The following is a 26,837-nucleotide window of genomic DNA, read 5'->3' as shown; positions in this document are numbered from 1 at the left end:
GTGCCAGCCAGAAGAGTCCCCTGCAGCCCATCATCACCAGGCAGCCACTGGAACTGGTAGCTCTGGACCATGTGAAACTGGCTCCAAGCAAATCTGGGTACGTATACGCCCTCACCATCATAGATCACTACTCCCGGTTCCTAGTGGTGGTCCCTGTCAAGGACTTAACGGCCCAAACAGCAGCCAGGGCCTTCCAGCTGCACTTCTGCCGTCCACACGGGTATCCGGAGCAAGTGCTGACGGACCAAGGACCAGCCTACGAAGCGGAGGTCTTCCAAGAGTTCTGCAATCTGTATGGCTGCAGGAAGATAAGAACAACGCCTTATCACCCTCAGACTAACGGACTATGTGAGAAAATGAACCCGGTGGTGATGGACTTGCTGAAAACGTTGCCCCTGGAGGAACGCAGTCTGTGGCCTGAAAAACTGCCTGATTTGGTGGACTTGTACAATCACATCCCCGTAGGCTCCACCAACTGGACCCCGGCTTACCTACTGAGAGCAAGACCTGGTAAGCTGCCTATTGACCTGGATATGGGAGTCCTGACACCTGAGGACACCTCGCCAGAGGCAGACTGGGATACAGAATGGCAGCAGCAGTATCGGAAAGTACAGGAGAGCGTTGAGCGGAGTCTGTCTCAAGCAAGAGAAAGGCAAGAGAAGGCTTATAACCAGTATGCTCCCGCTGTTCCCCTGGTACCTGGAGATCAGGTCTTGAAGAGAAAGAGGCGGCTCCACAAGTTGGGCGACCAGTGGGAGAAGGACCCGTACACCGTACTGCCCTCAAGTCATGAGAACCCAAATGTATGTATCATCAGTAAGGACGGAGGAGAGACCACAGCCATTGTCTCCAGAGACCACCTGAAGAAGTGTCCTGAGCAGCTGCAAAGCCCTGAAGAAGATCAAGAAAACCCTCAACCCGCAGAGGAAAGGGAAGAAATGATCAGTACCGTACTCGGAGACTTTCCCCGGTCCTGGACTCAGATCAACAACGCAGTCGTGGTACCCATCCTCACCTTTCTCCAGCCAGCCCCTCAAGAGCCTACAGAAGAACAGGTAGTGTCAGAAGAGCAGCCTGCCCAGGAGGCCGAAGAATCCATACCAGCAGCCCAGGAGAATCAACCCTCTGCTAGTAGTGAGCCTGTCGTGCCCCTAGTAAGTCAAAGAGTACGCAGAAAGCTGCCAGACCTACCCGCAACACCTCCTACACCCTCTAGTGCAGAACCAGATAGTGGGTTACGTAGGTCCACCAGGAGCACTAGAGGACAGATGCCCGCTCGCTGGAGAATCTAAATGTCATCTGTAACTTGCAAATGTTGAAAATAGTTTATGTTTTTGTTGCCTGGTTGCTAATTATGTTTCTCTAGTTACCCTTCAGGTTTATTTGGACTGACAGGTTATGGACGCTGAGTAACCGGAAATACATTGTAGATAGTTGCACCTTGGTGCCTCTTGCGAAGATGGCCGCGGAAGAGAAAACCTGTCTGGCGTGGCCTCCTTGTGGCCCAAAGTAGCTAGCCTCAGCCTTGCAGCCACGCCCAGGGCCAACGCTTGGGGTTTGCTTTGGACAGGTCCCCTACTCTGTGCCAAGACTTCACCTTGTTGGGTGATATGGACACCCGGTTACGGACACGCCGTGACCTCTAAAGACTAAAGCTTCTTGCATATATGTTGTTGTATTATTGTTTATACCCTGTATTTGTGTTTTCTTAAAAATGTGTTTAGTCCAGGAGTACTAAAATTCACTAGGGGGGAATGTGGCACCCCAGGGGTCTGGTTGCCACAGTAACAGAAATATTACATCTGAGAGCAAGTGGGAGGTTTCTCTGGTCAGGAGCCCTTAAGCATGCAACACTTCCTGCCCAGACCTGGGAGGGGAGGAATCTGCCCTTATAAACTGGGTCTGGGGCGGGATTAGTCAGTTGAGTCGGAGCCTGGAGACAGTTCCAGACACAGGGAGAGTTACAGCAGGAGCTCTGTAGGAGCAATAGCTGAAGGCCAGGGGCTGGAGCTGAGCAGAGCTCGCCCTGGCAGAAGAATCTGATAACCGGACACCGGAGTCCGAGGCTGTGGGGACTGATATCCACCCAGCAGCAGAAACCAGTCGGCAGGGGATTCCAGGTCCTCTGGCCATAGAAGCCCGGAGGCTCAGTCACAATGAAGGGACCAGCACCGCCATCCAGGAGCGGAGGCTAACAGGAGGCCACAAGTCACCAGCCATACGGGTGAGCACCACATGGTATACTCAGGGACGTGGGCTACTTCTACCCGCTTACAGCAAGGTAGCCAGAAAGAGTGCAGATAGACGGGGAGGCCTACAACTCCACCTGGCCAGGGGAACTCCTGTTTTCTCGCAGACTGACCAGGCCCCTTATGCTAGCCAGTACTCCCGGGAGGGTCTGCCTTAATATCACCAGTAAAGACCCTGAACTGCACTGCAAAGACTCTGAGTCGTTCCTGCTTCATCGCTGCACCAGCACTACTAGTGCTGGGACGCCCGCGCACCATCACTTCCATCATCCACATTCCCTGCCCTGAGGCCATACTCCTCCCGTGGGGAGTTATCCCATCTTTTGCTGCGCACACCACACCAGCCTCAGTGGACTGCCTCGCAGCGGCGGTACACCCTGACCGCAGTCCACGGGTGGCGTAGTCAGACAATTAACCTAAAACCCCTAAAAGACTGCCATTGGCCTGACCACCCTGAGCCACGGGACCGGGTCGCCGCCACGGAGACTAGAACCCCCAGAGACCCGACTCCGGGTAACCCACACACGTCCACACTAGGCCCGGGGGGGCGTGTCAGAAACAGTGCTCAAATGACATGGGAACAGCATGGGGAAGACCCCTGGAAGCATTTCTGACTCCCAGGTCACTGCTGTCAACAATGTGGTCAGAGTATTATGCCACTTTTACAGACTCACAATAAAACATACAAAAACAAAAACAAAATGGATTTTCCTGTGAAATATGTTAAGGAACATCCTTTCCAGGGCAATGACTTGTATATAAGGCAAAATAAATAACCAAAACCAAAAATACTCCTCCACACCTTGGGCTATGTTCACACGTAGCGTTTTTGATGCGTTTTTGCACTTTTGCATTGCTTTCAACCGTGACAAATGCATTCACTGGGAAATGTCATTTTAACATTTTACAACCTTATCTGGCCATGTGGTGTGTGACACATCATCAGACACATGCATACAGTGCTAAAAAGACATAGGAACAGCATGTGGAAGACCTCTGGAAGCATTTTTGACTCCCAGGTCACTGCCTAAAAGTGTGCCCATCATAAGTGATCCTTGGTGCATGCGAAGATGCCTCCCGCCATGCACCTGTCGTTGCAGACTTGCAACAATCACCGTCCACGTCCTTGTCCCAGTGCAGCATTGTGTTGTCCCTACCCCATTCCTTGGAGTGCAAGCACAAGTATGCAGCCAGCCACCCACCCACCCACAGGCTGCAATACTATACTGCCAAATTTTTGACAGCTGCTTGCACTTGAAATGTGGCTTTTAAGGCTCGTGGAGGCGGAGGCATTTCATAACCTCATACCGGCGGCGGCCAGGTGTCCATACTCGGTCCCCAGCCGCCACTGTTTCTCTCGGTGTTGTCTCCGCCTTCCACAAGCACGGGTCCCACAACATTACCTGTGCCCTCCCCAGTGCACTTACTGGGAAGGACCGCCTACAAACACATGGACAGGTGAATGTGGCCAGGGACTGTACAGAGCCAGTCCACAGCTTTTTTTGCTGAGAGTTGTATTTAGCTCGGTGAAAGGACTGGCATAGAGGGAAACCGTATCTACTCTGGGTGTCATTTCTCTGTCACCAGGTTCCGCCCATTGTCACACAAGACCATGTCTGGCTGTATGTTCAGCGGTGAGAGCCACAGATCAGGCTGCTGTGCTACAGCTTTCAACAACTCTGCAGCGCTGGGCGGTTTGTCAATTAAGCATTAAGCATGTTATCTTCAGCACAGCCTGTTGCGCTTGGCTAAGGCAGTGCTGCAGTGCTGTCAGCTTGTGACTGATGTGGTCATTTCAGAGATGAAGGAGGACGTGCAGGAGCTGAACAATGTGATTACATTGAGGTTAAATTGGTGACGCTGTTTTTTATACTAAAGAAAGATCCTATTGTTTTGTTTTTTTATGTTATTTTTTAAGACAAATGCATTCACCGGGAAATGTCATTTTAACATTTTACAACCTTATCTGGCAATGTGGTGTGTGACACATCATCAGACACATCCTGTTTTATTTATGATTGAGGGACTCTGAAAGTCATAAAGGCTATTTTTATAGGGCCATCATATGGCCCTTACTATTCTTAAAAGGTCAGCAGTCGGCCCTCGCTATTGTTAGAGAGCCATCAGCCGGCTATGCTTTGTTGTTCCCATTTTTATTAACAAGTGGGTCTCCGATACTGCTATTGCACATCCAGTGACTGCAAGGGCTGCCAAAAATTTGGACGCAACCCAATACCCCTTTGAAGAGACATAGAGGAGGGTGTCAGTAAAAACAATGTTCCCATTATAAAGGAGCGGGTCTCCCATAGTGGTAATGCCCATGCTGTGACTGCAAGGGCTGCCAAAATTTGGGAAAAACCCCACCATATTACAGTGCTAAAAATCCAGTTATTTAAAACTGTGGTTTGTCCTTCACACGGATCACATATAATTGCGCTGAAAATATTGCCATTTCTGGCCTCCATTTAAATTTTGTTGTAGTGTGTCAGTGAACTGATTGACACGAGGTTGGCGCTGTTAAAAATAGTTACCTACAGGCCAGATATTTAAAATTGTGGTTTGTCCGTGACACGGATCACATATAATTGCGCTGAAAATTCTGCCATTTCTGGCCTCCATTAAAATTTTGTTGCAGTGTGTCGGTGTAGCTATTGACACCAGTTTGCTGTTAAAAATAGTTACCTACAGGCCAGCTATTTAAAACTGTGGTTTGTCCATCACACGGATCATATATAATTGCGGTGAAAATTTTGCCATTTCTGGCCTCCATTTAAATTTTGATTCAGTGTGTCAGTGAACTGATTGGCACGAGGTCGGCGCTGTTAAATATAGTTACCTACAAGCCAGCTATTTAAAACTATGGTTTGTCTGTCACACGGATCACATATAATTGCGCTGAAAATATTGCCATTTCTGGCCTCCATTTAAATTTTGTTGCAGTGCGTCAGTGAACTTATTGACACGAGGTCGGCACTGTTACGTTACCTACAGGCCAGCTATTTAAAACTGTGATTTGTCCGTCACAAGGATCACATATAATTGCGCTGAAAATATTGCCATTTCTGGCCTCCATTAAAATTTTGTTTCAGTGTGTCAGTGAAGTTATTGACACCAGTTTGCTGTTAAAAATTGTTACCTACAGGCCAGGTATTTAAAACTGTGGTTTGTCCGTCACACGGATCACATATAAGTTCGCTCCAAATTCAGCCATTTGTAGTGAGCGTGGAAGATATTGTCCTCCATTTAAAATGGGCAAGGCACGTGGCAAGGGATGGGAAACTGGATGTGATGGTGATGGTGCATGGAGAGGCCGAGGCCGTGGGCAAGCTGAAATTGTGCCACAACAAACACCCACATCTTCTCACTCGACCTTCCTGTCCCAATTAATACGGGACCGCAGAACACCACTATTGAACACAGAGCAGTGTGAAACGGCTTCCAGTCACTTAGCCACAACCACCACCCTGTCTTCCACACGGTCAAGTCTCAGTAGCCGTGAGTCTGGACAGCATATTCCTCACCCTGATCCTCCTTCCTCCCTCCATGCCGAGTGGCCAGAGACAACTAATCCCACACTTGGACACTTCGAAGAGCTGTTCACTTTTCCATTTATAGATTAGGGCCTCTCGCCCGGTTCACTTGAAGCGGGGCAAGAGGAGATCTCATGCAGCGGTGCCCAAATATTTGAACAGCCACGGTCATGCGAAGGCGACAGTGGGAAAGTGTCACAAGAGGTGGGCAATGATGAGACACAATTGCCAGAAAGTCAGGAGGAGGACCAGGGTGCGGAAGTGGAAGACGAGGTGGTGGATGATATAGTAACTGACCCAACCTGGCAGGAGGACATGCAGAGCGAGGAGAGCAGCACACAGGGGGAGGGAGGCAGAGCATCCCAACAGGCAAGAAGAGGCAGTGTGGTGGCCGCAGACAGAAGGCGGGCAACCATTCCCCATAACACCAACACGACGGAAGTTGCCAGTACAACTGTTGTGTCTTCCCGAGTCTGGTTGTTTTTTAAAGAATCTGCCGATAACCCCAAAAAGGCCATTTGCACTACCTGCCAGGCCAGCATCAGCAGGGGTAGCAAAAGGATCAGCCTGACCACCACTAGCATGATCAGGCACATGGCAGCAAAGCACCCGACTTTGTGAGCTGAACCCCAGGGTCCAGGAACAGTGTCTGCGGGTGACACCACTGCTTCTTCCGCTGTTGTGCGTGCAAGCCAATCCCCTGTCCATAGTGCATGCAAAGATGGCTCCTGCCCTGCACCTGTCGTTGCACACTCTAAACTAGCACCATCAGCAAGCACGTCCTTGTGCCAGCGCAGCGTTCAGTTGTCCATACCCCAGTCCTTGGAACGCAAGCGCAAATACGCAGCCAACGCCCCACAGCCACACTACTAAATTCCCACATTTCGCAACTGCTTGCACTCGAAATGTTGCCTTTTAGGCTCGTGGAGACGGAAGCTTTCCGCACCCTGATGGCGGCGGCTGTCCCTTGGTACTCAGTCCCCAGCCGCCACTATTTCTCCCGGTGTGCCGTCCCTACATTACACAAGCACGTGTCCCACAACATTAGCCGTGCCCTCAACAATGTAGTTACAGGGAAAGTCCACCTAACCACAGAAACATGTACACAAGTGCTTGTGGGCAGGGAAGGTACATCTCGCTGATGGTACACTAGGTTAACATAGTGGAAGCCGGGACCCAGTCGGACCTTGGGACGGAACACATCCTCCCGACGCTGAGGATTGCGGGCCCTAGGTCAATCAGGGTTGCCCCCGCAGTCTACAGCTCCTGCACCTCATCCTCCTCAGCCTCCTTCTCCTCTTCACCCTCCATTTCCGAAATGACCACATCAGTCACAAGCTGGAAGCACTGCGGCACTGCCTCGGCCAAGCGGCAACAGGCTGTGATGAAGCTAATATGCTTAGGTGACAAACCGCACAATGCTGAAGAGTTGTGGACAGGTCTGAAAGAGCAGGTAGGTCTGTGGCTGACACCGTTGAACCTACAGCCAGGCATGGTTGAGTGTGACAATGGCCGGAACCTGGTGGCGGCTCTGAGGTGAGGCGACCTCACACAGGTACCATGCCTGGCCCATGTGCTTAACTTCGTGGTTCAGTGGTTTCTCAAAAGCTACCCAGAGCTGCCGGATCTGCTTGTCAAAATACGCCGCCTGTGTGCCCATTTTAGAAAGTCAGCTACAGCTTCTGCAGCCCTTGCCGTGATTCAGCATCGTTTGCAGCTTCCGGGTCACAGACTGGTGTGTGATGTCCCCTTGCATTGGAACTCTACACTGCAGATGTTGGGAAGAATTTGTGAGCAGAAGAGGGCAGTTGTTGACTACCAGCATAAACAAGGCCGTCGGTATTCAGTTCAGACACTGCACATAAGACCTCAGGAGTGGACATGGATGTCAGACATCTGTACCATCCTCCAAAACTTTGAGGACTCCACCAAGATGGTGAGCGGTGATAACGCCATAATTAGCATCACCATCCCGCTTCTCTGTCTTCTGAAACACTCTCTGCTCACAATCAAAGAGGATGCATTGCAGGCGGTGCACGATGAGATGGAGCAATGAACCATACAGGGTGATTACACACAGCCCAGCCTCATCTCATCCCAATGTGGATTGGGTGACAATGAGGAAGAGGAGGAGGAGGAAGAACAGGAGCTAGTTTCATGCGCTATAGACGGTACTACCAGCACAACTGTCATACCGTCTGTTCAGCATGGATGGCCTGAGGACAAGGAGTAGGAGGAGAGCATGGTCAGTTGTCCTCTTGGTGAGAACATTGAAGTCTTGCCTGTTAGCAGCCTGGCATGCATGGCTGAATTTATGTTACGCTGCCTTTCCTGTGACCTTCGTGTTCTCAAAATTTTGGGTGACAGTCATTACTGGTTGGTGACACTTCTAGACCCACGCTGCAAGGAGAACTTCATATCTCTTATTCCTGAGGTGGACAGGTCTACAAAAATGGGGCAGTACCAGAAGGCCCTTGTTGCGGAACTATTAAAAACATTCCCATCTGAAAACTCTGGCAGCAGAGGTCACAGTTCGCTGGACAACCAAGGAGTACAGCCGAGAGAGACACAACTCCAATCCAGCAGAGGCAGAGGAACACTGTCAAAGTTCTGGGAGAGTTTTCTCAGCCCCTCCCATCGCACAAGCCCTGAGGCATGGGGTACTCTCACAAGGAGTGCAAAGTTTGGGAAGATGCTGAGAGAGTACCTTGCCGACCGTACCAACGTCCTCCGTGATTCCTCTGTGCCTTACAATTATTGGGTATCCAAGCTGGACACGTGGAATGAACTGTCTCTCTACGCCTTGGAGGTCCTGGCCTGCCCTGCCGCTAGCATTTTATCAGAGCGGGTTTTTAGTGCCACTGGTGGAATTATAACTGATAAACGAATCCGCCTGTCAACTGAAAATGCTGACAGGCTGACTCTTATTAAAATGAACAAGGGCTGGATTGGGCCAGACTTCTCAACACCATCAAATGATAGCAGTGTAACATAAACTCAAATCCAGTGTCTTTTTTTGGGAGGTGTATTCCCATGCACCTTTTCACACCCACACATGGGTATACGCTTCCTGATTTTGGCTATTTGCTCTTGCCCTCCACCTTCTCCTCATCCTCATCCTCCACGACCATATCACCAGGGTGACCGTGGCCTGTGATGCAACACCCACATAATTTTTTTAAAGGGTGTTTATGATGCCCGTAAAAAAAATTTTTTATACAGTATGTTCATGTATCCCCCCAGGGGTAAATGTTTGTCAGCCCATACACTTAGTGCATGGGCATTACAAGTATAGGAGACCCGCTCCTTTCTAATGGGAACATTTTTTTTATGAGTCCCTCCTCCATGTCTTTTCCAAGGTGCGTTGGAGTGCCTCCCAATTTTTGGCAGCCCTTGCATTCACTGCAAAGGCCAACACTATGGGAGACCCACTTCCTAATAATGGGAACAGTTTTTCATGAGGCCGTCTACGTCTCTTCCAAGGGGCATTGGAGTGCCTTCCAATTTTTGGCAGCCCTTGCATTCACTGCATAGGCAAACAGTATGGGAGACCCACTTCCTAATAATGGGAACATTGTTTTCAGGAGGCCCTTCTCTAAGTCTCTTCAAAGGGGTATTGGGGTGCGTCCATATTTTCAAAGGGGTATTGGGGTGCGTCCAAATTTTGGGCAGACCTGCCACTCACTGCTTACACAATAACAGTATAGGAAACCCACTCTTTAGTAATGGGAACAACAAAGCATAGCCGGCTGATGGCTCTCTAAAAATAGCGAGGGCCGACTGCTGGCCTTTTAAGAATAGTAAAGGCCGCCTGATGGTCCTTAAAAATAGGCTTTGTGACTTTCAGAGTCCCTCCTTCATAAATGAAACAGAATGTGTCTGATCATGTCTCACACACCACATGGCCAGATAAGGTTGTAAAATGTTAAAATGACATTTCCCAGTGAATGCATTTGTCACGGTTGAAAGCAATGCAAAAGTGCTAAAATGCACCAAAAATGCTACGTGTGAACATAGCACAAGGTGTGGAGGAGTATTTTTGTTTTTGTATATTTTTTTTGCCTTATATACAAGTCATTACCCAGGAAAGGATGTTCCTTAACATATTTCCCAGGAAAATGCATTTTGGTTTCGTTTTTGTATGTTTTTGTATGTTTTATTGTGGCGTAATACCTCTGACAAAGTTGTTCACAGCAGTGACCTGGAAGTCAGAAATGCTTCAAGGGGTCTTCCCCATGCTGTTCCATGCTGTTCCCATGTCATTTGAGAACAGTTCCCATCAACTTGGGCACTTTTTGGGCCCTCTGCAGACCGCCGGGGGGAGCAGCCTGGAAAATGCTCGAGTTTCCCATAGACTTACATTGGGCTTGTTGCGTGGGTCGAGCACCCGAGCATTTCAATGTGCTCGACCCGAGCATCTGTGGCGCCCCTGAGGGTTCGGTCGCCACAGAGGTATTGCAGCTCATCCAGACGTGTGGTATCTCACTCTCAGGTAAGGAAGGAGTATGGCTCAGGACCCTAACACTACATCCACTACACCACATTTCCGGGGGACAGAGCGATAATGCTCCTACGGCAGAGCACAAGTGTCCCTGATCCCTGGCTGGAGTGGGGAGGAACCACTTAGAGAGGGGGAACTAAGTAGTGGATGGGTGGAGGACGTAGATCCTGGGAGCACTGGAGTAGGGAGTATAAAAACAGGGAACCATCTTGGTTCAGTTGGTTAGTGGTGGAGAGTGAAAGTGACAGGAGCAGAGGCTCTGTAGGAGCTCTGCTCCATAGGCGGGCCTAGTAAGGAGGCCTGAGACTGAAAGGAGGGAAGAGAGGAAAGAGGGAGCAGGAAGGCTCCAGGACGAGAGGAGAAGGGACCCTAGGGGTATGGGCCGTGCAGCAAGCCACCCGTACGCCTGCTGCTACCGGGAGGTAGAGGGGTTAGGCCAGAAGAAGGGAACCGGGTCCCTCAACCAGCAGAGACTACAGGGCTCAACTGGGAACCAGAGGCTGCAGCACTTCAAGTACAGCAGGCCATCCACACCAGCCACTAGGAAAGTAGCAGCTGCATAGGGACAGGGGACGGAGCACACGTCGCTCGCCAAGGCCCAAGGACACTGGACAGAGGTGCCGCTAGGTGTAAGGTACAAGGAGAGAGGCCAGAGAGGACACACAGAAGGGGGTCCTGTAAAATACTCCGGAGTTACCTGAGGGTCGACCGAGCCCCTCACTGCGTGAGCACAGGACGCCGTGGGCTCTTACACTGGCCCTGTAAGTGGAACTGCTTAAACCGTGAGTAAAGGATCTGGGACTGCATCGTGTGGACTCTGTCGATTATTCTTGCACCGTGACACCTTGCACCATCACCACCATCATCCACTCACGCTGCCCTGAAGCTACACTCCACCTGTGGGGAGTCACATCACCTTGCTGCACATACCACCAGCTTCAGCGGACTGCTCCGCAGCGGCGGTTACCAATAACCGCAATCCACAGGTGGCGTAGTCGGACATTGATATTAGTGCACATAGACTACCCTGGTTTGACCGCCCTGGGTCACGGACCGGGTCGCCGCCACGGTGACTACAACCCCCAGCATCTACAAGGCCCGGCTCGGGTATCCCCCACGGCCCAGGGGGCGCGTCACATCGAGCACCCGAGCATTTTAGTGCTTGCCCATCACTAAATGTAGTATAACATATCAGTGCGCACACGGCGGCCATAGGGATAATGGCGAGGGGCGGTGCTTGCGCACTGCTATGTTGACGTTGTAGTACATTACTTCAATAAAATGGCGCCAGTGTCAGTGCGCACGCATACCGCAATCTCCAGCACCATTTTATTGAAGACACTGTATATGTGAATTCGCAGACGCAGTGCCTTAAAAAAATTGCGCAGGATAGCACGGTATGCGCACGAGCTGACTCCGGCGCCATTTTCAGTTAATAGAGGTTGTCCACTACAATGTGTAGTGGGCAGATCGATTTAAACCTTGGAAATAAAGTTATCTTCAAATACCTTGCGTTTCCAAATGTGCCTGTGAGCGGCACTATCGCCTCCCTGAGTGACTGGGCTGTGGGCAGAATTTCACCGCACGTCACAGCCCAGCATTGCGCATCTTCAATAAAATGGTGTGCATTGCGTGATCTCCGGTGCCATTTTATTGAAGAGACTGTATATGTGAATTTGCATACACAATGTCTCCAATAAAACGGCGCCGTAATGCGGTATGTGCATGCGCTGACTCCGGTGTCGGAGGCTTCAGACAGAAGGACATATATCCCCCGTTATATTATATTTTTATATATATATATATATATATATATATATATATATATATATATATATTTATATATACAGTACAGACCAAAAGTTTGGACTCACCTCATTTAAAGATTTTTCTGTATTTACATGACTATGAAAATTGTACATTCACACTGAAGGCATCAAAACTATGAATTAACACATGTGGAAATATATACTTAACAAAAAAGTGTGAAGCAACTGAAAATATGTCTTATATTCTAGGTTCTTCAAAGTAGCCACCTTTTGCTTTGATGACTGCTTTGCACACTCTTAGCATTCTCTTGATGAGCTTCAAGAGGTAGTCACCGGAAATGGTCTTCGAACAATCTTGAAGGAGTTCCCAGAGATGCTTACACTTGTTGGCCCTTTTGCCTTCACTCTGCGGTCCAGCTCACCCCAAACCATCTCGATTAGGTTCAGGTCTGGTGACTTTGGAGGCCAGGTCATCTGGCGTAGCACCCCATCACACTCCTTCTTGGTCAAATAGCCCTTACACAGCCTGGAGGTGTGTTTGGGGTCATTGTCCTGTTGAAAAATAAGTGATGGTCCAACTAAACGCAAACTGGATGGAATAGTGTAAGGTGCCCCAGCGAGGTAGTCGTGGGCGAGCTGTAGCCCCCTCTCGCTCTAGCACCCTACAGACATTCGTGTCCTCCCTTTGATGTGTGGCTGTGTATGTGGTGCTCTCCACTTACTTCAAACCATCCGATTGCGGCTGTCTCCAGGCATTTCTCTTCTGGGACCAGGGCAGCAATAAATTCAGAGGACACAAGGTTTTTAACCAGAAATTGAACTTTACTTGGGGAAGAGGAATATGTACAATATTTACAGGCAGATATAATGGATAAGGCCCGACAGGTTATTATCTCTCTCACAGGCGCTGGCAACATCTTCAGCCCTGGTTCCCTCTTTAAGTGAAGCATCTCTGTGACTCTAATCTCTAGCCCAAGAGACTCTTCTGCAATACCAACAGTGATCTGGATCCGATCTCTCCCCCACGTCTTAGCCTGGAGTCCTATTTATCTTCCTCTGCTTCCTGCAGACTAGAAGTGCCCCGGGTCCTCACTACCTCTGATGAGTTTCTCCGGCCGGCTAACAGGACTCTTACTCTTGCGTAGGGAGACTTTCACACTAGTGATCCCACTGTCTGAGGGTATGGAGCTCCCGTCTACCCTAGCAGCCACTATAGAGTCAGGCTGCCTGCACAGTTCACTGTCCTATCTCTTACTGAAGAATCACTTCCTGATCCTGGAAACTAAACAGAGATTTTCCTAATGTGCCCACCCTCAGTGAGCTGTCATCACACAGCATTAACCCATCACTGTCTGTAACACTGCCAGCAGACTCAACCTGACATCTGCACCCAGGAGAGTGGCATCGTGTGGCTGTTTACAGGTACTGCAGCCCACAATGAATTATGTCAGGAACAAGCTCTATATCACTCAAGGCCTGATCAGGGCACTAAGTTCCCCCTCCACTCTACTGACTGGACCACTAAAGCTAACCCCTTAGCTTGGTCTACCAACAGTTAAGAGAGGTCTAACTACGGGAACACTTTCTTTAACTACTTCAGTGCCAAAGGAAGGCTGCGTCCTTCCCCACTATTACATTCCCCGACACTTTAATGTTGGTCATCCCCGACCACACTAAACAATCAACACAGATCAGCAGCTATGACATTATATCACATTACTAAATTTACTAAAACATTTTAGTATACGACTGGTCCTGAAAACGTCTTCTTGGATGAGAGACCGGCCCTTCTCGGTTAAGGGCCCCGGAACAGCAGCTCAGGACAGTCCATTATCAACTTTTCAAAACTTTCTCAGGAGTACCGGTCCTTCTTGGTAAGGACCCTGGAAACACAGTGTCCATGCCCATATTTTTAAGACAGGCCAACACCTCAATAGCCCCCAATCTCCTTCAAGGGCTGCATTCTGAGGCACACAGTCACAGGTAACACCCCGTGAGTCTCTTTCTTCTTGGCCCTAGCGGGGGTCACCGGTTCTTCCCGCTAGGCCGCAAGTCTCTTAGATTTGGAGAATATCCATCCTCAAGGTGTGCCTCAGCGTTTTAAATTCCAGCAGAAAAAGGCGCAACAAGCGCAACAAAAAAAATAAAAATATAAGTAAAAAACAAAAGAGCAGCTCCCTTGGGCACACAACTTTCAGTGCTGCTTAAGGCCTTCCTGGCCTGGGAGGTAGGGGAACAGTCCTCCATTTTTCTCCTTAACGCAATTCAACATGGGGCACTCCGCCCCCGTTGGGAAACAGTCCCACAGACAGAACCACAGCTGGTGGGTCCTAGTAAGAGAAGAAGTGAAAGGTCAATGGACCTTTTAGCCAGCCAGCTCACTTCTTCCGGGCCTCCCCCCGTTCCTTCATGAAGGCGGCCCATGCTGCAGATAAAGGTGGCTTCTTCCACCTCCAAGGCTGATCGGGGTACCTGGTAGGCCCAGGGTCCTCGTCCGAGGATGTAGCACTGCCACAGCCAACCTGGGTAGGGCCATAGCTGGTCACTGTAAAGCTGTGGACGACATTACTGGCGCCAGCTTGGTTTTCCCCGACAGCTCTCTCAGCCCCTCCAGGGTATTTTGGTGCCGACTCCTCCTCTAGCACCTCACTAGGGGAATCAGCTTCCTCGCGACTTGCAAGATCCTCCTCCTCGTCGCTTACAATTTCTCCCCATTGCCGCTTCCTGGGTTCCTCTGCTGGTGGAGCACTGGCCTTAGGTGGGGGCAGGAAGCCTTTAGGGGCTTCCCTAGCCCAGCGCTGCTTAGCCTCTCTCTTGGCCTTCCTCCTGAAGACATCTTCGTCCTTTTCCAGGACATCCTTCCATTCATACGGTCGGGTGAGCGCAGCCGCGTACCACCCTCTGGAACACTCGCACTTAACGAAGTGCACTATGTCCCCCACACGCAGATTGTGAAGGCGATCAGGCAGATAATCTCGCTTAATTACCTCGCGAGTAACGAACACCTCATGCCCGGTCCACTCTTCATCCAGGAATCCGTACCCCTCAAGGATGTGGAACTCAAGGACTCGTCCCCGAGTCTGGGAGGCCTCCACCGACTCTCTCCGCGCCGCGTTGGACCCCTCCAGCCAGCCTCTCAGGAAGGTGTCAGTCCATCGCCGCTGCTCCAGTGGCGTCATCGGGGGATTGCGGGTAGTCCACTTCAGACTTCCGAGCTCGGCGTAACGCTTCGCCGAAGGGGCGGTGATGGCCTCCAATGCCAGCTGCCAAAAACTCTCTTGCGGGGCCCTCTCTCTGGGAGACCTCGCCTCCACACCACCCCTTTCAGGCCTAGGGGCCCCTGTCGCTGTGGAAGCTGTCGCGGCAGGCGCCGCAGGCAAAACCGGCCGCTGGGGTGTAGGCTGCTCACCTCCATCAAGCCCCGCTGCAGTTGTTGCTCCGGCCCCACCGGGATGTTCTCCACCCTCGGCCGAGGGGGACGGGTCTTCCGGCATCCGGCTCCAGCACCACATACGGAACTCGTGGACGAGCAGGCCCAGCTCCGGATCAGGCCTAGTGGACCACTGGACAGCCACTGGGGGCAAGGACTCACGAGCAGCATCCGCGGGTGAGCGACTTTCGGTTGCAGCCCCTGGGGTACTCAGCTCTAAGATCTCTTCCTCTGCATTCATTCCGGACAGGTCATCCGATCTTCCGGTTGCCATTCTCTCAGAGCGTCCACCGCAGCACCTCCTTCCTTTCGTGTGCTGGATAGAAAATGGCGCTGGTCGCTTACCAGTGACGCGCGTCCTGAGCGTCCAACTCCTTCTCTTCCTGGGCCGGCTTTCTGACGCGACCACTGCGTCACTCGTCACTCTCAGCAGCTCCGCCTTCAGCCGCGCCCCTTCTCTGTGCACGCTGATACTCACGGGGCCAGACTTCACTTTACGCCGCGCCCTCTTCCTCACTGGACGTCCCATCCTGGGACGCATCTTCACTGCTGGGCCCATCCTTCTTTGGCCCGGAACTCGTAGTGGCTGGACATCTTTTTGCGCTCTCCGGCGCCATCCATTCCCACAATAGGCGGTTCTTCTCCTAGACTTTACCGCCACTGTCACCATCTTGGAATCCATTCTTCGGGCCGCCATCTTGGGCCGCATGCCTTCCAACACTTTCTCCTCAGTGTTCTGAGTCGGCTCTTCCCCGCTTTCTTCATGCGAGGAGCTCGCATCCTGCAGACTACGCCAAATGTAAGGTGCCCCAGCGAGGTAGTCGTGGGCGAGCTTTAGCCCCCTCTCGCTCTGGCACCCTACAGACAATTTGTGTCCTCCCTTTGATGTGTGGCTGTGTATGTGGTGCTCTCCACTTACTTCAAACAATCCGATCGCGGCTGTCTCCAGGCATTTCTCTTCTGGGACCAGGGCAGCAATAAATTCAGAGGACACGAGGTTTTTAACCAGAACTTGAACTTTACTTGGGGAAGAGGAATATGTACAATATTTACAGGCAGATATAATGGATAAGGCCCGACAGGTTATTATCTCTCTCACAGGCGCTGGCAACATCTTCAGCCCTGGTTCCCTCTTTAAGTGAAGCATCTCTGTGACTCTAATCTCTAGCCCAAGAGACTCTTCTGCAATACCAACAGTGATCTGGATCCGATCTCTCCCCCACGTCTTAGCCTGGAGTCCTATTTATCTTCCTCTGCTTCCTGCAGACTAGAAGTGCCCCGGGTCCTCACTACCTCTGATGAGTTTCTCCGGCCGGCTAACAGGACTCTTGATCTTGCGTAGGGAGACTTTCACACTAGTGATCCCACTGTCTGAGGGTATGGAGCTCCCGTCTACCCTAGCAGCCACTATATAGTCAGGCTGCCCGCACAGTTCACTGTCCTATCTCTTACTGAAGAATCACTTCCTGATCCTGGAAACTAAACAGAGATTTTCCTAATTTGCCCACCCTCAGTGAGCTGTCATCACACAGCATTAACCCATCACTGTCTGTAACACTGCCAGCAGACTCAACCTGACATCTGCACCCCGGACAGTGGCATCTTGTGGCTGTTTACAGGTACTGCAGCCCACAAGGAATTATGTCAGGATTAAGCTCTATATCACTCAAGGCTTGATCAGGGCATTAAGTTCCCCCTCCACTCTACTGACTGGACCACTAAAGCTAACCCCTTAGCTTGGTCTACCAACAGTTAAGAGAGGTCTAACTACGGGAACACTTTCTTTAACTACTTCAGTGCCAAAGGAAGGCTACGTCCTTCCCCACTATTACAATAGCATGCTGCTGCAAGATGCTGTGGTAGCCATGCTGGTTCAGTATGCCTTCAATTTTGAATAAATCCCAACAGTGTCACCAGCAAAGCACCCCCACACCATCACACCTCCTCCATGCTTCACGGTGGGAACCAGGCATGTAGAGTCCATCCGTTCACCTTTTCTGCGTCGCACAAAGACACAGTGGTTGGAACCAAAGATCTCAAATTTGGACTCATCAGACCAAAGCACAGATTTCCACTGGTCTAATGTCCATTCCTTGTGTTCTTTAGCCGAAACAAGTCTCTTTTGCTTGTTGCCTGTCCTTAGCAGTGGTTTCCTAGCAGCTGTTTTACCATGAAGGCCTGCTGCACAAAGTCTCCTCTTAACAGTTGTTGAAGAGACGTGTCTGCTGCTAGAACTCTGTGGCATTGACCTGGTCTCTAATCTGAGCTACTGTTAACCTGCGATTTCTGAGGCTGGTGACTCGGATAAACTTATCCTCAGAAGCAGAGGTGACTCTTGGTCTTCCTTTCCTGGGGCGGTCCTCATGTGAGCCAGTTTCTTTGTAGTGCTTGATGGTTTTTGCAACTGCACTTGGGGACACTTTCAAAGTTTTCCCAATTTTTCGCACTGACTGACCTTCATTTCTTAAAGTAATGATGGTCACTCGTTTTTCTTTACTTAACTGCTTTTTTCTTACCATAATACAAATTCTAACAGTCTATTCAGTAGGACTATCAGCTGTGTATCCACCAGACTTCTGCACAACACAAATGATGGTCCCAACCCCATTTATAAGGCAAGAAATCCCATTTATTAAACCTGACAGGGCACACCTGTGAGGTGAAAACCATTTTCGGTGACTACCTCTTGAAGCTCATCAAGAGAATGCCAAGAGTGTGCAAAGCAGTCATCAAAGCAAAAGGTGGCTACTTTGAAGAACCTAGAATGTAAGACATATTTTCAGTTGTTTCACACTTTTTTGTTAAGTATATAATTCCACATGTGTCAATTCATAGTTTTGATGCCTTCAGTGTGAATGTACAATTTTCATAGTCATGAAAATACAGAAAAATCTTTAAATGAGAAGGTGTGTCCAAACTTTTGGTCTGTACTGTATATATACAGTATAAACTGCTAAAAAAACTAAAGGGAACAATCACTTCTGTGAAATCAACCTGTTTAGTTATGAAGCAACACTGATTGTGAATCAATTTCTCCTGTTGTTGTGCAAATGGAACAGAAAACCGGTAGAAATGATTGGCAATTAGCAAGACACCCCCTATAAAGGAGTGGTTCTGCAGGTGGTGACCACAGACCATTTGTCTGTTCTCATCCTTTTTGGCTGTTCTTTTGGTCAGTTTTGCATTTTGTCATTGCTCTGACCCCTAGAGGTACAGTAGCATGAAGCGGTGTCTACAGTACAACCCACAGAAGTTGCTCAGGTAGTGCCGCTCATTCAGGATAGCACACACCGGCATAACGACCGCGGTAGCAGCGGTCGCCGCTGCGACCGGGCCCGGTGGGTGAGGGCCAAGGCCCACCGGCGCCAATGTCAGCAAAAGCTTCAGATGGATGTGCGTCTTCGGACGCTCATACAGCTGAAGTGTATTGTGGTGCGTGAGTCCGCATGCCACAATACACGCTGCCGGCCAATCTGAGTCGAGCAGTTGACGTCGGCGTGCACATGATAGGGCGCATGGCAGTGATGTCACACGCTCCCGTCACACGCCAAGTCCTGCTGGGTTCATAAGAGGATGCTCTCAGTGCAGGAGCGAAGGAACGGTGAGTATTTATTAATTTTTTTAAAAAGTATCATTGGCCATACTACTATGGATGTTTATGATGGTGCATTATACTACTATGTATGATTATGGGAGTGCATTATACTGCTATGAATGTCTATGGGGGTGCATTATACTACTATGGATGTCTATGGGTGTGCATTATACTACTATGGATGTCTATGGGTGTGCATTATAATACTATGGATGTCTATGGGGTGCATTATACTACTATGGATGTCTATGGGGTGCATTAAACTACTATAGTTCACTATGGGGTGCATTATACTACTATGGATAACTATGGGGATGCATTATACTACTATGGATGTCTATGGGGTGCATTATACTACTATTGTTGATTATGGGGGTGCATTATACAACTGTTTTTGACTATGGGGGTGCAGTTCGCCACTGATGGCACATCAATGCAAGCTGTGGCAAGAAGGGTAGCTGTGTCTGTCAGCAGAGTGTCCAGAGCATGAAGCAGATACCAGGAGACGTGGAGGGTGCCGTAGGAGGTCAACAACCCAGCACCAGGACCGCTACCTATTCCTATGTACAAGGAGGAACAGGAGAAGCAGTGCCAAATCCCTGCAAAATGACCTCCAGCTGGCCACTAACATCCATGTGTCTGCTCAAACTATCAGAAATAGACTCCATTAGGGTGGTATGAGGGCCTGACATCCACAAGTGGGTGTTGAGCTTACAGCCCAACACCATGCAGGGCGATAGGCATTTGCCAGAGAACACCAAGATTGGGAGATTCGACATTGGCGCCCTGTGGTTTTCACGGATGAGAGCAGGTTTACACTGAGCACATGTGACAGACGTGACAGAGTCTGGAGATGCCACGGAAAATGTTCTGCTGCCTGCAACATCCTCCAGCACGACTGGTTGGCAGTGGGTCAGTAATGGTGTGGGGTAGCATTTCTTTGGAGGGCCCTCCATGTGCTAGCCAGAGGTGCCCTGCCTGCCATTAGGTACCGGGATGAGATCCTCAGACTCATTGTGAGACCATATGCTGGTGTGGTTGGCCCTGGGTTCCTTCTGATGCATGACAATGCTAGGCTTCATGTGGCTGAAGTGTGTTAGCAGTTCCTGCATGATGAAGGCATTGATGCTTTGGACTGGCCTTCAACAGACCTGAATCCAATTGAGAACATCTGGGACATCATGTCTCTTCCCATCCATCAATGCCACGTTGCACCACGGACTGTCCAGGAGTTGACTGATGCTTTAATCCAGGTCTGGGAGGAGATCCCTCAGGAGAACATCAGCTGCCTCATCAGGAACATGTATCAAGTAATGTAACAAGTATCATTCCAAATCCAGATCTCCATGGGATATTAATTTTGATTTACATTGATCATTTTTATGTTTTAATGTTCTCAACGCATTCCACTATGTAATGAATAAAGATTTGTAACTGGAATATTCCATTCAGTGACATCTAGGATGTGGTATTTTAGTGTTCCCCTTAATTTTTTGAGCAGTGTATATATTATGACCTACATTTTACATTTTAATATCTCTGCAATAGAGAGAAATTGTGGCCACAAGTATGTGGTCCCGTGCTGACTAGCTTCTCATCTCCATCTCTCAATAGAATACGAAAGCAGGAAAAGTTGCTAGTCGGCATGTGACTGCCACTATGCAAATTATATGCTGGCAGTTACAGTGCCTACAAGTAGTATTCAACCCCCTGCAGATTTAGCTGGTTGACACATGCGGAATTAACTTGGCATTGTGACATTTGTACTGTAGATCAGCCTGGAAGTGGGAAATGCACTGCAGCAAATTTTCTTTTTGTTTTTTAAAAAACGTTAAAAGTTAATTCAGAGTGTCATTTATTATTCAACCCCTCAAACCACAAGAATTCTGTTTGGTCCCCCAAAAGTATTAAGAAGTAGTTCAGGCACCAAGAATAATGAGCTTCACATGTGTGGATTAAAGATCTCTTTTGCCAGCCTTTTCTGACTATATAAGACCCTCCCCAAACTTGTGAACAGCACTCAGACATGGTCAACATGGGAAAGACAAAGCAGCATTTCAAGGCCATCAGAGACAAGATCGTCACAAGGCTGGCAAGGGGTACAAAACCCTTTCCAAGGAGTTGGGCCTACCTGTCTCCACTGTTGGGAGCATCATCCGTAAGTGGAAGGCTTATGGAACTACTGTTAGCCTTCCACGGCCAGGACAGCCTTTGAAAGTGTCCTCCCTGCTGAGGCCAGGCTTGTCCGAAGAGTCAAGGCTAACCCAAGGACAACAAGGAAGGAGCTCCGGGAAGATCTCATGGCAGTGGGGACATTGGTTTCAGTCAATACCATAAGTAACGTACTCCACCGCAATGGTCTCCGTTCCAGACGAGCCCGTAAGGTACCTTTACTTTCAAAGCGTCATGTCAAGGCTCGTCTACAGTTTGCTCATGATCACTTGGAGGACTCTGAGACAGACTGGTTCAAGATTCTATGGTCTGATGAGACCAAGATCGAGATCTTTGGTGCCAACCACACACGTGACGTTTGGAGACTGGATGGCACTGCATACGACCCCAAGAATACCATCCCTACAGTCAAGCATGGTGGTGGCAGCATCATGCTGTGGGGCTGTTTCTCTGCCAAGGGGCCTGGCCATCTGGTCTGCATCCATGGGAAGATGGATAGCACGGCCTACCTGGAGATTTTGGCCAAGAACCTCCGCTCCTCCATCAAGGATCTTAAGATGGGTCGTAATTTCATTTTCCACCAAGACAACGACCCAAAGCACACAGCCAAGAAAACCAAGGCCTGGTTCAAGAGGGAAAAAGTCAAGGTGTTGGAGTGGCCTAGTCAGTCTCCTGACCTTAACCCAATTGAAAACTTGTGGAAGGAGCTCAAGAATAAAGTCCACATGAGACACCCAAAGAACCTAGATAACTTGGAGAAGATCTGCATGGAGGAGTGGGCCAAGATAACTCCACAGACCTGTGCCGGCCTGATCAGGTCTTATAAAAGACGATTAATAGCTGTAATTGCAAACAAGGGTTATTCCACAAAATATTAAACATAGGGGTTGTATAATAATTGACCCACACTTTTATGTTTAAAATTTAATAAAATTCAACTGAGCAACATAACTTTTTGGTTTGTAAGATTTATGCTTCTGTTCATAAAACCTACTCTCGTTTGCAGTTTGAAGGCTCTAACTTATTTGCATCTTATCAAACCAGCTAAATCTGCAGGGGGTTGAATACTACTTGTAGGCACTGTATGTGCCGACTGCTAGAGCTGGTAATAGAGGGGATTCTGAAAGTGCGCATATTGAACATTGTCAAGATTCTGCAATCTGCAGTCACATAGAGTGGCTGGAGAAATTTATGTTTAGAATGGAAAACCCTTTTAAAGGGAGCCTGTCACCACTTTTGACCTGTCTAAGCTATCAATATATGCATACATGTTATAGATACTGTAGCTGAACAAGTCCTACCTGCATGTCTCATATCAGATGCCTTGTTGTTGAGAAATCATCTTTTATCACTTTATATAAATTACTTCTTCCAGGCTATAAGGAGGATGCTGTTTGGAGGATAACTCTGCCTCCAGAGATTATTTTACATGAAGCAGGAGATGCCAGTGTGATGTATAATGGCCGTTCTCTGCTCTCCTGATCTCACTGCAGAGCTGTGTGTGATTATACCTGACACATCTGCAGATTCCTCTCTGCTACAGCTTCCATCTCACAAGCAGACAGAGTTGCAATAATGTTGCAATACAGCAGAGCTCAGAGTGCTGCAAAAAAATATGTTTGCAAGGAGACAAATTTCATTTCTCCTGTTCTGTGTTAGTTACTTGTCTCACACTGGTAACTTCCCCGTCATGTAAAATAATCTCTGGAGGCAGAGTTATCTTCCAGGCGGCATCCTCCCCAGAGCCTGGAAGAGGTAATTTATATAAAGTGATAAAAGATGATTTCTCAACAACAAGGCATCTGATATTAGGCACACAGGTAGGACTTTTTTCAGCAGTCTAAAACCTGTATGCCCATATTATTAGTTTAGATAGGTCAAATGTAATTACAGATTCCCTTTAACTTGGTGGATTACCCCTTTAACAGTCCAGAAATTGGATAGTCAAGAAATACCGACTGAGGAATTGATTGTGCACTAGCTGTAACTAAAACAACTAAGCTGATGGGAGTTTGTTTGCTGTGTATTCTGCAGAAGAAATGTGTGATAATTACCTATTGATTACTGAGACTCTATCATGGCCTGCTCTTCCCTGGGTTACAATATGTTCTTTCAACATTGGATCACTAAAACAACATCTACTGCAGCACATCTCTGTTCAGTTAGTGTCAACAGATTACAACTTTACAAGGTTTTACTGATAACATTTTTTATGCCAGTAAAAGTTGCAATGTATAGAGAGACATCTGTTGTGATGAGTCCCTTGTTACCAAGAACATCCAAGTACAATAGTGACTTACAGCTCAGCTTGGCTTGCAGAGATGGCATCAAGTCGGCATTGCTGAAGTTGGATCTGATTTGTACCAACGTGTCCATGTTCTCTAAAACAAGTTTCTGGAAGTGAAATAAGAGATTTACTCTGAAGACTTTCTTAATACGTTTATTACCGATCAGAGGTGTAATGCTACATACAATTCTAAGCACAAGACAACACAACAGATTTTCTGCACTATCTCTGCACCTATTAAGTAAGATAGGTTACTTGCATTTTTTCAAAAATACTCAGGGTCAAAAACTCACCAAAAACTCATCATGGGAACTTAGCCTTAGGCATTGGTAGCAAACCTAGCCTGGGATATGTAAATTCAAAATATAAGGGCAAAACCAAATGGATCGGAAAACTCCAAAAACGAAAAAAATAGAACCGCACAAATGAATTCAGTTTTCCCTAATGTGGAAAATAAGTTGGTTTACTGCAAATGAATAGAAAAGTAAAAATTTGTAGAATATGATAAAAATAAGGTGAAACAAAAAAACAAATCACATTTTCATTTGTACATACATTTGTAATAAACCTACTTATTTTGCACATTAAGAATCAATGGATTAATTTGTACTTTTCTAGTTTTACCTTTTAAAGCTTTTCTGATCCTCTCGGTTTTACCTTTATATTTTTTTAATGTATCTGTACACGGTTGGACTAGACTGGGTTAGGCCCTTTTAACTCCAGCATATTCATTGCTGGACCTCATAGGCCTTTTTGCTGCTATGGTTCATTATTATGTCAGAGCCTGGAGCCACCAGATCTCCCAATTCACTATTGTTTTGCAGGTTCTTACACTCATTAGATGCGCAGATGTGTTTTTGTGAGAGGCCTACTACTACATAATTGAAAATGGATACATCAAATAAATGCCAGGTACACAGTCTCATTGATAAAGCGTACTGTCCTCTAGGTAGGACGCATTTCCCCCAGGTAGGTTCAACAGAAGAACATACTCTGCTTTCATCAGAAAAGTGGAATCTATGACAAAGAAGAAACACGTTTAGAATAGTACATACTTAAAGGTGTTTATTTTTTCTCATTTTTGTCATAAACTATTAGCCTGCCATACCAGTGGTAATGTGGATACATAGTGGTGACTCATATAATTAAGCATGTATGGGCTATACTCTGACACAAGATGAGGACAGTACGCTTTATTGATAAAACTGTGTACCTGGCATTTATTTAATGTATCCATTCTGCTTATATTGTAAAAGGCACACAAACACTGCTTTATTAACCCTGGCTGAGATGAGAATTATACATATTTGGAGATTTTCTTACATATTACTCTGTCACAAACTGCCAAGCTTACTTACCCGGAATAATATTTAATTATTTAATTATATATGATAGTAAGTTAGTAACCTATATAATTGGCCATATTTTGAAATTAGATAAGGACAGTATGTTTTATTTATATGTGCCTGGTATTCATCTGATGCATCCATTTTGCATACAGAGTTGCTTAACTTTTTCTTTACATGCCCTGGTTGATGATAAGCTATTTATTTGGTATCAATATTCTATGTATGGATGTCATTCTATGTCTTCCTATTATAGGGCCTTGTAGGGTCATTCAGGGAGAGCCATCAGAGAGCGGGGGCGCCAATTGCGCAATCTTAGGATGCCAACCTCGGCGGCCAGGTAGGGACACAGTTGGTTATTAGGGCGAAATTAGCCCCTATTGTTTAGAGATATCACTCAGACAGGGATATGACTCTTTGGCCAGATAGTATTATTTTTAAATATTATTTCTATTTTTAAAGGAGCATAATAGGTGAAGCTTTATTGTAAATATCTATACTTGGTCTTTAAGGCTATGTGTGCACGATCCGTATTTGAAGCAGAAATTTCCTGAGCGTTTCTGCATCTACTTGGCAGAAAAAAAGCATGCAGATTTTACATGCGTTTTTGACGCATTTTGAAGCGTTTTTTGAAGCGTTTTTGTACATCAATGTATGCTTTTTGGAGCTAAATAAAGTTATTTGGTGGGACATTGCTTAAACCTTGGATTACCATCAGAACTGGGGTGAGTATATTGGTTAATTTGAATGATTAAAGAACGTGTCTGTTGTATTTCAAATAAAGTGTTTACTATGTGTCTGTGTGTTTATTTAACTCTTTACATTACTTTAATTAAGTTTGGTCATGAAAAGGTCTGCGGGGTGAGTTTGGGTATGTGGCCACGGCCAGGAGCCGCTGCAAGTTTGATGCTGCGTGTTTATACAGCGCCAAACCCCCAGCGTCCAGATGTTACAGCATAGTGGATGGTATTTCTAGAAATCCCATGTCCACTATACGTGCATCGGAGGCTGCGAATCACCCATGGACATTGACATTCGGTGCGTCTTTCAGGACCGCAGCATGTCAAATTCTCTTGCGGAGTCGCTAGTCTGCGCAACAGAAATTTGACCACTAGAAAGTATTAAATATGGTAAATACACATGGTTCAGTGAACACATGTGGATTTACCTGCGTTCAATACAATGAAACATTTTGGACGCAGCAAAAAATATGCGTCCAAAGCGCTGCTACGTCCGGATCTTGGGCACACAGCCTAAAATAAAAAAAAAATTGGCGTGTGCTCCTGCCTCATTTTTGTAACCAGCAGAGGGAAATCCGACTGCTGGGGGCTGATATTAGTAGCTGGGGAAGGGGCCATTAGCCAACAATGTTCCCTGGCTATTAATATCAGCCCACAGCAGTTTGTTTAGCCTTTACTGGCTAAATTACAGGGGGACCCAAGCAAAAAATTGACTTGGGGTCCCCCTATAAAATCTAACCAGAAAAGGCTGAACTAGACAGCTGCGGGCTGATAATAATAGCCAGGGAAGTGGACATGGATACTAGCCCCCTCTGCGGCTATTAATATCACCCCTTAGCAGTCCCAGAAATGGCGCATCCATAAGATGCACCAAATTTGGCGCTTAGCCTCCTCTCTTCTCACTGCCCTGTAGAGGTGGCGAGTGGAGTAATGGGGCTGAGTTCACGTCAGCCTTGTATTGGCGGCTGACATGAAGCCCAGGTTAGTAATGGAGGGCGTCTATAAGACGCCCCCATTACTAACTGAGTAGTAAAATGGTCGCCTTTTCAATAAAAACACGGTCAGAATAAAGTATTTAAATGAAATAAAAAACACATGTTTTTAAAAAAAAAAAAAAAATTGCACGCCTTGTCCCTGAATCCCTTGATCTTCTGAAAAAAATGTAAAAAAACAAATAACCATATCCTTCACCTGTCTGCCGTCAACAGCGTAGTCCAC

The 26,837-nt window shown here is 47.7% G+C and overlaps 1 protein-coding gene across 2 annotated transcripts in view; it reads right to left on the bottom strand.

Moving 5' to 3' along the window:
- The window catches only part of NCKAP1L (NCK associated protein 1 like), a 419,671-nt gene that overhangs the window by 181,180 nt on the left and 211,654 nt on the right, over positions 1 to 26,837 (bottom strand). For both annotated transcript variants that reach the window (XM_073670044.1, XM_073670046.1), the window contains exon 24: positions 23,547 to 23,640. In XM_073670044.1, coding sequence (XP_073526145.1) covers positions 23,547 to 23,640 — 94 coding nt within the window. The remainder of the gene's footprint in view (positions 1 to 23,546; positions 23,641 to 26,837) is intronic.

The sequence above is a fragment of the Phyllobates terribilis genome, unplaced genomic scaffold (genome assembly GCF_046119375.1).
Source record: "Phyllobates terribilis strain yellow unplaced genomic scaffold, ASM4611937v1 Scaffold_2__4_contigs__length_985480577, whole genome shotgun sequence".
NCBI classification, from domain to species: domain Eukaryota; kingdom Metazoa; phylum Chordata; class Amphibia; order Anura; family Dendrobatidae; genus Phyllobates; species Phyllobates terribilis.
This window is presented reverse-complemented; position numbering and strand designations above follow the sequence as displayed.